Source organism: Macrotis lagotis, chromosome X, assembly GCF_037893015.1.
Source record: "Macrotis lagotis isolate mMagLag1 chromosome X, bilby.v1.9.chrom.fasta, whole genome shotgun sequence".
In the NCBI taxonomy this organism is placed as follows: Eukaryota; Metazoa; Chordata; class Mammalia; order Peramelemorphia; family Peramelidae; genus Macrotis; species Macrotis lagotis.
Window position 1 is genome coordinate 191175889 of NC_133666.1, and position 13581 is coordinate 191189469.

General features: G+C 35.5%; 1 protein-coding gene across 1 annotated transcript in view; it reads right to left on the reverse strand.

Annotated features, from left to right (window-relative positions):
* Window positions 1-1127: 1127 nt before the first annotated feature.
* SMU1 (SMU1 DNA replication regulator and spliceosomal factor) overlaps window positions 1128-13581 on the reverse strand; it is a 31695-nt gene continuing 19241 nt past the window's right edge. Inside the window, exons 7-12 of the mRNA XM_074208150.1 lie at window positions 10017-10133; window positions 9568-9695; window positions 8489-8615; window positions 5094-5261; window positions 3836-3988; window positions 1128-1677 (exon numbers count right to left, since the gene is read on the reverse strand). Coding sequence (XP_074064251.1) covers window positions 1579-1677; window positions 3836-3988; window positions 5094-5261; window positions 8489-8615; window positions 9568-9695; window positions 10017-10133 — 792 coding nt within the window. The 3' untranslated portion in view covers window positions 1128-1578. The remainder of the gene's footprint in view (window positions 1678-3835; window positions 3989-5093; window positions 5262-8488; window positions 8616-9567; window positions 9696-10016; window positions 10134-13581) is intronic.

Genomic DNA, 13581 nt, shown 5'->3' on the forward strand with positions numbered 1-13581 from the left:
TTTAGGTTATCTGATAGCCTCCTTTATATAGATTCTAATACATAATTTATTTTTGGCAATATTATGGCCTACTCATATACCTTTTTACCTTTTCTATGACCCAAAACTATTATTTTTCAAAGATATTCCAACTCATGGTCATACAACACAAAGAGGTTCATTAAAGCTTGCTGTCAAGGCTAAAATTTTGACAGGGATCAATGTAACAGTTGCATTTGGGGGAATTAGAAGTTGCTGCACTTTTTTGGAAATGAAACTTCATAAAACCCTGGGTCAGGGGTGGAAGCATCCAGCAGAGGAAGCACTCAGACTTTTCAACTCCATTTGTACCAGGTATGTGACCCTTTTAAATTAGGGAAGCTGAGGGGAGGGAAAAAAAAGAGCTCCTTTAAGTTAGGACAATTCTGGCTAAGAATGGAATCTTTCATAATTGTTTTAGAGCAGATGTCAGATATACGGCCCTTAGGCTGCATGTGGCCCATAATACTCCAGAGTGCAACCCAAACCAAATGAAAATGTAATTGGGAAATACTTAACAAGACAAAAATAAAGATTTTTATATGTCATTTTCTTAGTCTTGTGTCTTACAGGGATCTCATGCATAGTTTAGTGGCCTCCGTTTCTATCTGAGTTTGATATTATAGAGCAACTCTTCTCATCTGGGGGTCCTGCCTTAGTCTTCTGTCTCCAGGGACCTGAGCTGATGGTTCCAGTGCTGGGTTTTTATAGTCATGAAAAGGAATAATGAATAGTGAGAGGGAGAAAAAGAATGAAATACTGAAATACAATGGAGTCCTAAAATATCTCCTTTATCTTTCAGTGCTCTAGGTAACTTATCTGTACTTGTACCTATAGCTTGTGGTATAGTACATACAACATTTTGGAGTCAGATTCAGAAGATGTAGGTTCTAATCCTGTTTCTGACACTCACTGGTTGAGTGACCAGGGACATGTCTCTCCAGTTTTCTTATATATATAGAGGCAGATGAGAAATCCTGCAAACTTTAATGTCTTAAAAAAAAGGTCCGTTATTATTATCTGATGCTATTGGAAATGTCACAGAAATGGACAGATACTTTGAATCTGAAGGATGCATTTATCAGATCAATAAAATCATTTCTGGGAAATGTGCTTGTGCAGGTGGTAAAATTTATTCTACCGAAGCATTTCAAAGAAACAAAAGAAATTGAAAATTGGTAATTAGCAGTGATGGAAAATTGGAGTTCACTCATTATTTACAAGTTTCACTTTGGAAAGTACATGTTAACTAGCATTACAAATAATCAAAAGGAGTGGAACCTGTTATAGAAATGACATTGTTTCACTCTTCAGGTACAGGATTACTGAAAACATACTATCCACTAAGGACCTGTTTCTTTAGAAGCAGATCATCTAATATTTTTAAAAATATACAAAAAAAGGATCATTTCTACTTAAATGAAAAATTTAGCAAAAATTACTCTCATAGCACACATTTAGGCAATTTTTCCTCTTAAAAAATAAAAACAAAAAAGTAACACATAAACGTCTCCATTTAAGTTGCATACTCTCAGGCTAATAGAAATAAAATCATGAAAATTAGGGTTTCCAGAGTTTTAAGAGCCCATCTTCACTGTAGGTAGCAATCAGATTCTGATGGGGATGGTGAGCGATGCCAATTACATCTTTTTCATGAACCTGGAACAAAACAATCCAAATGTTAGGGCAAGTCAGTTTTTTTCTGAAGAACAGATTTGGTGCATTACCTTTTCTCTTGATGGGGGATCAATATGGTTATCACTCATATTCCTAGGGATATTATTCTACCATAGGGAAAGACTGATGTCCAAAATATGTTAACACAATATAGTATCAAAAGGCATGAAAAGGGAAAAGAGATTTAGTGAAACTATTTAACATGTGCTTAAAACCCCTTTTGTCCCAAACACCCCTTCCTGGAATAATACTAGGACACAACCTTGTAACTCTCATTAAATGCAAACAGAAATGGTGAAGTTCTTGTTTTTATTTTATTTTAAATTTAAATTTAAAGACTAGCCCTGGGGAAGCTAGGTGGCACAGTGGGTAGAGCACGAGCTCTGGAGTCAGGAGGACCCGAGTTCAACTCCAGCCTCAGACACTTAATAATTACCTAGCTGTGTGGCCTTGGGCAAGCCACTTAACCCTATTGCCTTAAATAAATAAAATAATAAAAAAAAAAAGACTAGCCTGTGATTTCATTGGCAAAAGGGTCTCCTTGTCCAATGTAGCCCAGAACCAGGTCTCTTAGATTCCAAGTCTTACAGAGTTGCTCAGAACACTATTAAATTGCTTCTTAAGTTCCTATACTGTATTAAGAAGGAAGAAATCAATTTCAAAGGATTATTGAGTTAAATCATTTAAGTGTGTTCTTTCCTCTTTTGTGGTATGCTACCTGCTTTTTCTATATCATGTGGGAATCTAAGGAAAAGAAAAAGTTAGTGTACAGTTTCTGGAAATAGTATGTTATGAGAACTCTTCCCCAGATTATGTACTTTAGTGTAGTTCAGGGACAATGAGCTAGGGTAGTTCATTCTTCCAGGCTTGTGGTTAGGACAACAGGGTTGGGTGGGATAAAGCGATGATTTGTAGCAACTAGAAGTGGCTTAAGCAAGGGGCAGGATTATAAATTGGGTTTGTAGCAAAAAAAGATTTGGTAAAAATGCAAAATGTCTAGCTGTGTTGTCTTGGGCAAATCACTTAATCTCCCTGGGCCTCAGCTTCTTCATCTGTAAAACGAATAATTTGGACTAGATGGCTATCTTCAGCACAGCAAAGACCTATACCCCAAAAGTGATAGGATAGGGAAGAGTTTGATGGGAATTATTTGAATTGTCACCAAGGCAATATGGCATAATGGAAAAAGCCCCCTTTTGATATTCTGGAAAAGTTTACTGATGTCTTATAATATTTTTAAATGCATGAAATACACAGGAATTACAAAAAAATTACATTGAAATTACTATCAAAATATATAAAAAATAAGTTCACAGACTCCAAATTTTGTCCAAATCTAAGATGTATGCTCTTCTTTATAATCTCAAATATCTATACTCAAAAACAAACAATTCATTTTGCTTTGAAACTATAGAAGTTTTTTTGATTTTTAACCATTGCTCACAATACCCCCAATTCCTCAAATAAGGTATACTCTTAAGTGAAATAAACTAAAACAACGAACACCAGGTTTAGAACCTTTCTTATTTTTTTTTTTTTGCAAGGCAATGGAGTTAAGTGACTTGGCTAAAATTCACACAGCTAAGTAATTACTAAGTGTCTGAGACTGGGTTTGAAATCAGGTCCTTCTGACTCCAGGGCTGGTGCTGTATCCACTGCATCACCTAGTTGTCCCCGAGAACCTTTCTTGAAGAACATACTGAATCTATTGTTTTTGTGTTTAAGGTTTCATAATGACTTTTGGTCCAAACCATTAAGAGGCTCACTGGACTTTTACCAGATACAGCAAGAACACTCTATAAGGTTCCTTTTGTCTCTGACACTAGATGTCTTTGCTCTGCAGTTGTTGTTTTCTGTCATATTCTTGAAGATGACATACCTTTACAGCATAAGTAGTTAAGACAGAGTTTAAGAATTCTCTATTAGGTTGTAAAATTTTATGATACAAATCTATTTAAAGAGGTTATTAAAAGCTATATAGTTCTATTATCCAGTTGTTCAAAGATTGACATATAACTCTGACTCATCATTGTAATAGAAGCAGTCTATTTTAAGTAACAACCTAAGAATTTCGGAGATATGGATGGATAAAAGCATTGATATAACTCTCTGAAGTGGCCAAAGGTGCTACAATACTTACTGTCAAAGTTCGTTCCAGTTTGCCAGTTACTGTGCTGAAACAGTACAGCACAAAATCTTCACCCACACAATAGATCCATTCACCACGTGGTGAGAGGGCACAACAGACGAAATCACCACCTTCTCTCTTACCAGAGCTGAAACTCCTGACAATCTACAATTGATGAAAAATTATGTATTAAATCCTGCTATAGGTTTATTACCAGATACTGTGCAACTAAAATGAACATATACAGAAGCTGTCCAACAAACAAAATTGTCTATGGATTAGCTAGTCCGTGACATTTGCATTTATGGAATGCATTTGTTGTAATGAGATGATCAATCCTTCATAATCTCTCTTAGGTAGGACTGAATTAGCCCAATCTACTTTAAAGAATATAATTCAGAGGCATAGACAGAGAATAATAAACTAAGCTCAAAAGCAGATCCAAATTTAGTTTGTGAGTAAATCCTATGATTTAGTCTATTAAGTCCTGTTACTTCTGAGAATCATCGTGTGTGTGTGTGTGTGTGTGTGTGTGTGTGTGTGTGTGTGTGTGTGTATTATAGCCTTTTAAATCAATTTGAACCAAAGTCTAATTTTATCTCTAGGACAACAAGTTGTATAGAAGATACTAATCTAAATGGAAAAGGCAATTTCTATACAGGAAGCTACATGAATCAATCATCACAGGAACACTCAACTGAAAGAAATGTATTATCATTGCCTTGCTAGCTTATGTTACTCTGGCAGAATTGAGAATTTCTGGGAAAGTTATTCAGTGATAAATTTTTCTCCATGTTTTCACATAGTAACTTATCTATCAACACCAATATTGAATAGAGAACTATGCCAAAAACTGGCAAACTGACACTAAAGAATGGAGGTAGCAAATCAAATCGGGGAGCTACTTTATGATGAGTGTTTAATAAATTACAGATTTTAGTATTTAGATTAAATTAATAATTTACTAGCTACAAGAAAAATTGGTAGACTATATAGTAATGAAGAAAGGCACAAAGCAGAGTCAGAGAAACTAAAAGGTCATGGGGAATTTTTAAAGGAAATGCTTCAGAAATCTAAGGAATTTAAATGATTTTATGTAAAGCAAACCTAGTTTATACACATAATGGGAAAATATTAAAAAAGAAAGGACAAAAAAACTTTTAGCCTAGCCTTGGAGGAAATGATGATCATTAAAATTCATTGCTCTTTATGTACTTGAAAAAGCCAGCAATGTTTGACTTTACTAATAGCATCTTTTTGGATCACTCACCTGGCCCTGCATGTTCATGATGACTACTGTATTTGATCTGTTACACACAACAAAGTGCTCAGGATTTTTAGGAAGAAGGACAACACTGTTGACTGTAATGTCTGTCCCTGCAGTGCTGCCAAGAGATTTGAAAGTATTTGAACACTCTGTGGTCTTCATATTCCAAATCTATCAAAACAGAAAACAGAAAAGTAATTAAAAAACATATTCATTTCTTATACTGTAGGACAAAAAAGTCATTTATTTATTTATTCCATTTAATAGGGCAAAGATGGAATTATTCCTAAGCTTTTCTAACAAAACAAATCTAGTTTTTTTTTTTCAAGTTCTGACACTTTTTCAAACACTTGAAGATAATTATCATGTTAAATCTTCTCTTCTCCAGGTCAAATATCCCTAGGTTTTGTTAAACATTCTTCTGGAGGCATAAATATGGATTATCTTTATCATCTTGGTTGACCTCTGGATTTCTTTCTAACCTATGAGTGTCCTTCCTAAAATTTGGTGTTTAAAATCCCAAATATAGTCTGAGGGCAGAGTAAAATGGGACAATAATGCTCCTAGAGGGACAAGCTTCCTCTCTCAAAGTAGGCAAATTTTCCTGTTGTCTTCTTTGAGCTACTCATTTCCCTGCAGCTTTTCTCTGCCTTAATCTAAGCTCAAACCACTTCTAACTCTATCTTTTTGAATTCTGCTCAAAACAGGCTTCCCTATAAATGTCCCTCTTGTAGCACTAAGTGAAATGAAAGGTGGTTCTCACACAAAGGTAAAACATTCTTGGCAACTCTCTGATAGAAACTGCTGCTATAATCACTCTATTGAACTATTAGGATGAGGTGGAAGAATAACCATGTCTCTCACTTGCTACTTTCACATAGTTTACTTTATCCATGGCAACTCCAGGGATTCCTACCTGTCACCCACAAACATGGTCACATTCTAGATTATAGTATTATTATGAGATAGCTATACCAGAGATCTCAAAGGTCAAAATTACATTTCCAATCACAATTTCCTTTCCTTTTGACTTTTTTTTTTTGTTGTTGTTGTTTTTTGCAAGGCAAATGGGGTTAAGTGGCTTGCCCAAGGCCACACAGCTAGGTAATTATTAAGTGTCTGAGACTAGATTTGAACCCAGGTACTCCTGACTCCAGGGCCGGTGCTTTATCCACTGCGCCACCTAGCCACCCCTCCTTTTGACTTTTAAAAAATTCTTCAATCCTCCTGAACCTGCTCCATCCCCAATGTAATCCTTGATCTTTCCTTATTCTTACAATCCTTCACATCTGCTTTGGTTTCTCTTCTCATTTACTCCATTCTAGAACCTAAAGTCAGCCATTGCAATTATATATGCCACAGCTACATCTAATTTCTTCTCAGCTAATTTGCAATTTTAGTAGCCACTACCATCTGCATTCAGAATATTCACAGCTAGGGAAGAAAAATCATAGATTTTGTCTCTTACAGATTTACATTTCATAACTTGAACTGGGACTTTGTGGTTGTATAGAAAGCCTTTTCTCCATAATTTATTAATTTAAAAAAATCATTATTTCCCATAGTACTCATTCCAAACACCTTTCCCTTTCTCAAATCCTAGCCCCCTTTTCCTTTGCAAAGATAAAAAAGAATGTAAATATATACACACATGCATGTATGCACATACATAACAGACAAAAAAAAATCACTGTTTCATGCTGACACTTGATAGAATGAAGATAAGGTGATTTTGGATGACAGGGAACATTCTGGGAAATCATTTTATACCTTCTGGAAAAATATGAAATGATACATAAAATAATGTTGAATACTGTGCAGAAACAGGTGCCAATACCATTCTCTCTCTCTTAAGGAACAGAATTTGCCATCTAGCTCAAATTATTCAACGATGTCCTTGTTACCATCTATCAAGCATAAACAAACATGTATTAAAGAGTCTTAAAGTCTGATTTTACCTACAGAAGACCACTAAGTAGCCATCAGAATTGTTTTGTTCAATGATAAGAACTACTTTACATATTACAACTTCTCTAGGAAAATTTGGGTCTCTGAGAGAATGAATACAGTAAACAGCTATTGATCATGCTGTATTTATATGAACTAAATAAAGGACAAACTTCAGTATTGGTTGTAAACTCCTTCTTTAGTCTATTCTCCTCATATTGCTTTATATACTATGTTTATTGCTTGTTCTCAATCTGACTGCATATTTTTAGAAGACATGGTCTATGTGCCATTTTAAAAAATATTCTCCATATTTGTGAGAACCTTCCCCTCACATAGCACAAACTCCATCTGAATACTGAATCTTCTCTAAAATACCCTTACATGGACAATGAATCTCTGTTCAAATATATCCAGTAACAGAGAAACCAATTACATGGCATGATTTGGCACACCCATCCCAATTCTGGATGGCACTAATTTTTAGAAAGTTTTTTTTTCTGAGATGAAATCTTTCTTCTTCTAGCTTCTAAACACATCTCCTAATTCTTTCCACTGAGGCTAGATGGAGTAAGTTGAATCCCTCTTCTACATGAAAACCCTTCAAATATTCAAAGAGAAAGACTATATGTCCTTTAAGTCTTTTTATTTTGTTCAGGCTAAATCCCCTTAGTTTCCACAGTTAACTCTTATAAACAGTTGCAAATATTTCTGAACTATCTTTTCAATTAAACAAGTATTTATGAATTTCCTACTATATGCCAGGCACTGAGCTATATATGAAGATAAAACAAACATAAAACAAATGAGACAATCCCTGCTCTCGAGGAGGGCAATTTACTATTAATTCATAATTATGTTTACTGGGATTATTGGGATATTGAGCCACCTTTCATTTCACTTTCCTAGAGAAAAAGGGAGTCAATTATCCATGAAACCACTGTTGTCAAAACTGGAATACAATCATGGTTACAACAGTTTTACTTTAGCTGCTTCCTAAATTTACTTTGCATATCTTTTATACTTAATTTTCTATATACATAGGATTTTACTCCAAGAGAATGTAAGCACTCTTATCTTTGTATCTGCAGGGCTTAGAACAGTGCCAGGTACATCATAGGTATTGGAATTTATACAATTACAAAATTTTAAAAATGGACAACTCTATAAGACTTAAACTCTCAACCAATCACGATTCCAGAAACCACACTAACCATCTCCTGACAGAGAAATGGTGACCAAATGGTTTTGTTTTTCTTTCTTTTTCAATGGAGAGCTGGGATGGAGGGAAAATAGATTTCTATTAATTAAAAAAAGAAAAGAAAAAGAAAAAGCATATGCTGAACAGAAATGGACTCAAGTGTGACAGGTACTTCTCACCACTGATAAAGCTTCAGAGATTAAAAATGAAACAGATATCCCAAAACAAACTATTTCAACAGCAAACTAACCTTCACAGTGCCATCAGATGATGCACTGATTATATAATGTCCATCCTGAGTAAATGTAGCTTCATTAACAAATGAAGAATGTCCACGAAATTCCTTCAAGGTTTTCCCGGATTTTAAGCCATGAATTCTGTCACAGAATATTTAAAAAAAAAAAATCAATGCAACAACAATAATGGTTGACATTTCTGTCATGCTTTAAGTTTTATAAAGTACTATACATGTATTATCTTACTTAATGCCCACCATCTTGGGAGGTGGGTATTACTGGCATTATACTCATTGAACAGATGAAGAAACTGAGGCTCACTGAAGCTAAGTGATTTGCACCTAATCACAGATCTGAATTTTGGTCTCCAGACTATAGGTCCCACCTTTTTTCTGGTGGGATCTTTATATTACACATCTGTGAAATGGAATTATAATGCATGCAATGTCAAACAGTAAATAAAAATCAGGAAACAAATAGTTTTCTTAGAAAAAGAAATTCTAAATCCAGAGCTGAAGAACTAGAATTAGTCACTTGCAAAGAAGAAATACTTTCGAAATTACCATGCTTTAAATTGTAATACTGAGAATGACTGAGTTCCCTACAACTACTTTAAAAAATATCTAATATTTATGTATTTTATTTAATTAAATATCTAATTAACCAAAAGAAAACCTTTTTTGTTTTTTATCCTGTCATTTGATGATATCTACAAATCTGCTTGTTAGAACTGTATGATCTGAATAGTTTTCTGGACTATATTTTCTTGCTCAAGACCCAATCTGATTGTTTATATAAAGGGCCAAAACTTTCCCAGTCTCATCTCTGTATTATTTTGACAACTCAATATCAATTTAAAGTTTAAAAAATATTTTTCTTAAACGACCTTGAGACGTAGATGGTATGAAGACCACCCCCATTATACAAAAAAGAAAACTGAAACTCAAAGAAGTTAAGTGATCTGTTATGATGTTATAGCTTGTATTCAAGGAAGTATCCAAGGAAACTCTTGTGCATTCTAGTGAAATGCTTTATTCATTACAACATATTTCTTTTTATTATACTAGAAACTGGATTTTGCAACCAAATGTACCTGATTGTCTGATCAAAGGATGCACTAAGGATCTGACTGCTGTCCTTAGAGAAGCTTAGGCAGGTGACACCTTTACTGTGTGCTCTTTCAAATCTCCTTAAACACTGTCCACTCTGTATCTTCCACACCTAGAGAAATTAAAAACAGCTTAAGTTTGCAAGTGTATTCATTTTATCATACAGAACAACAAAGAAACAATTAAATTCTGTGAAGATAGCATAGAAATGATTTGTTCTGCTAAGCTAAATATGATATAGCCATTGCTACTGCTGTTAAATTTAATACTGTTAATTTGTTAGTGGGCTACTCCTTTTGAATCCAACTTGGTTCTCAAAAGTATCAGCTGAGGGTTGTTCCCCCGAAATGGTAAATATCCAACTATATAGTTTCCTAGTCTTGTAATGGAATGTGGAAGATTTCTGTAAAGAGTTGATACAATTGATTCATACCTTTATTTTTCCATCTTGGGCCCCTGTTGCTAACATTTCTGTATCTCTGCTGAAACACATACATAGTACAGCATCATCCATCATCATAAAATTGTCCTGAGCCTGGTACTTGAGATCCTAAAGAAAATGATATTCAATCATTACTAAGATAATCTTAAAATGAAGGCAACTGTAATTGAACTGTTTATCAAAATAAAACTCATTATTAAAGAAACAATACAAATACTTCAGAACACTGTGTTTAAATAGTATATACAATTCAGAATGAGGTACTGGGGAGACAATACAAGGAAACACATCATAAATATAAAATTAATAAATGCAAATAAACCAAGTAGTTAAATACAAAGCAGTTCTGGAATAGTTTTTGGGGAGATCAGGAAGACTTTATGCAGAAAATGGTACTTGAGTTGCAAACTAAAGGAAAAGAGGGACTTCCATAAGATGACTAGAGAGTGAGTACATTCAAGGCATGTGAAATGGGTTAGTGAAAACACAGAGACTGGAGATAGGTACGACTACACAGTATGGGGGGAGGGTGAGTAATGTACAAAGGCTGGAAGCTAGAAAGCTTTTTGCAATCTAAGTGAGGAGTAATGAGGTTTTGAACTAAGGTGGTGAGTGGAGAAAAGGGATATAAGGGATGGTGGAAAGATGAAATGGTAAGATTAGACCACTGATGGATACTTAGGGTATTAGAGAGGGAGGAATTGAGGATAATGGTGAGGCAACTAAACTGGGAGTCTAGAAGAATAGTGGTGCATTCAAGAGAAATAGGAAAATGTGGAAGAGGGGATGATTTTGGAGGAGATAATTAATGAGTTTTGTACATGTAGAGTTTATCCAATTTGATATATCAAATAAACAATTGGTCATGTGGGACTTAAGGGATAATGGGGCTGGATCGATAGCTCTAGGAGCTATCTGGGAGATGATAGTTAAAGCTTCTGGTAGCTGATGAGGTTATTAAAAGATATAGTCTAGAGGAAGGAAAAAACAGGGTCTTTGATAGAATTTTGAAGATTACTCAATTAAAGGTGTGTAATATGAGTGATGAACCACCAAAGGATACTAAGAAGGAGGCTAACTAGGGGAGTGGTGTCATGAAAACCAAAAGGAGAGAGTGGTCACAGTATCAAATGCAGAAGAGGTAGGTTGAGAAGGATAAAGACTGAGAAAGATCATCAGATTAGGCAATTAAGAAATTATAGATAACAATGGAGAGAACAGTTTCAAATGAATGTGATATGTTAGTTAAACATCAAGAGGCTGAGGAGTGAGAGAGGAAATACTGGATATTTCTTTTTTTAAAAAAATTCTTTATTTTTATTGTTGCACAAATTTTTTTTTAATACATTACTACTAAAATATTCTTGTTTAAGAGTAAACATAATACTCCCTCCACCCAAAAAATAAAGACCCTCATGAGAAATAAGGAAAAAAAAATGTGCTTCAGTCTGTGTTCCAACACCACCAGCTCTGTCTCAAGTGGATCACATTCTTTATAAGTCCATCACAAAAGCTACTTTCTTATTTTTCCACCCTTGCTGTTGCTAATCGCCAACTCCCTCCATTCATACCTCCCCACTACCATGTACTGTATTTTCTCTCTCCTTTCACTCTGTCCCTCTTTTAAAATGTGCTGTAGGTAGCTGAGTGGCACAGTGGACTGATTACATACCACCCCTAAGGTCCAGCAACCACCCAGCCCCATGGTCCTAGCCAGGCCACCTAATCCCAGCCCCTTGCAAGAAGTAAAAGAAAATGTATTATATCTAACCACTCTCCCCCACCACTTACACCCCCCCCCTTCCCCCTGTCCCCCTTCTCTCCTTTTTACTTAGATGTCTACCCCATTGAGTGTATATGCTGTTTCTTCTCCTAGCCACCTCTGATGAGAGCAGATTCCCTCATTCTCCCTAGCCTTCCCCCCTTCCATCATTGTAATAGCTCACTGCAATAAAAAAAATCTTATACGAAATATCTTAGCTTATTCCACCTTTCCTTTCTTTTACTCCCATTACATTTCCCTTTTTAGCCATTGACTTTATTTTTACAATATATTATATCTTCAAATTCAGCTCTCTCCTGTGCTTCATCTATAAAAGCTCCTTCTACCTGTTCTATTAAATGAGTTTTATATGAATATTATCAGTATCATTTTTCTATGTAGGAAAATATGCAGTTCATCATCAAGTCCCTCATATTTTACCCTTCTCCTCTACTCTCTATGCTTCACCTGAGTTCTGTATTTGAAAGGTCAAACTTTCTGTTCAGCTCTGGTTGTTTCAACAGGAACAACTGAAATTCCCCTGGTTCATTGAAAGTCTATCTTTTCCTCTGGATGAGGATGTTCAGTTTTGCTGGATAACTGATTCACAGTTGCATTCCAAGGTCTTTTGCCTTCTGGAATATTATATTCCAAGCCCCACAAGCCCTTAATGTAGTTGCTGCTAAGTGTTGTGTGATCCTGACTGCAGCTCCACAATACTTGAATTGTGTGCTTCTGGATGCTTGTAATATTTTCTCTTTGACTTGAGAATTCTGGAACTTGGCTACAATAATCCTGGGGATTTTTTTGTTTTGGATCTCTCTCCGGGGAAGATTGGTGGATTCTGTCAATTTCTATTTTGCCCTCCACTTCTAGGATATCTGCACACTTTTCCTGTAGGAATTCTTTAAAAATGAGGTCAAGGCTCTTTTCCTGATCATGACTTTCATCTATCCCAATAATTTTTTAAGTTACCTTTCCTGAATTCCTGTAGTTGTTTTTTCAATGAGATGTTTCACATTTTCTTCTAATTATTCATTCTTTTGGTGTTGAAATATTGTGACGACTTCATCAGCTTCCTTTAGCTCCATTCTATATCTGAAGGATTTGTTTTCCTCAGAGAGCTTTCTTATCTCTTTTTTCCATCTGGCCAATTCTGCTTTTTAAAGCATTCTTCTCCTCAATAACTTTTTGAACTGTTTTATCCATTTGACCTAAGCTGGTTTTTAACATGTTATTTTCTTCAGAATTTTTTTGGATCTCCTTGACTAAGTTGCTGACTTCTTTTTCATGGTTTTCCTGCATCTCATTTCTTTTCCCAATTTTTCCTTCTATCTACCTATCTTGATTTTCAAAATCTTTTTTGTCTGTCATAGCCTGAGTCCAATTTCTGTTTTTCTTGGAGTCTTTAGATAGAGGAACTTGTACTTTCTCATCTTCATTTTGAGTATTTTGAGCCTTCTTGGGATCAAAGATAATGTATTTCTCAATGGTGTTCCTTTTTTCCCCTCTGTTAACTCATTTTTCTAGCCTGTGCCTGGTTTTGGGGTGCTTCCTGAGCTTTTGAGTATTATTGGGACACCCCACCCCCCACCAAGGATCTCAGTGTTTGAAGCTCTGACTTCCCCCTGGTCTGTGAATGACCACAAGTGCACCCCTCTGCCATGGAGCTGAGGTGTGAGGGCCCTGTTTTATGGGGGGGCCTGGACTGTGATCAGAGCCCCAGAGTCTTGTTCCAGGTACAGAGGACAGACCTCTGAAGTCTCAGTTGCCTGGGGGCTCCTGATAAATGGC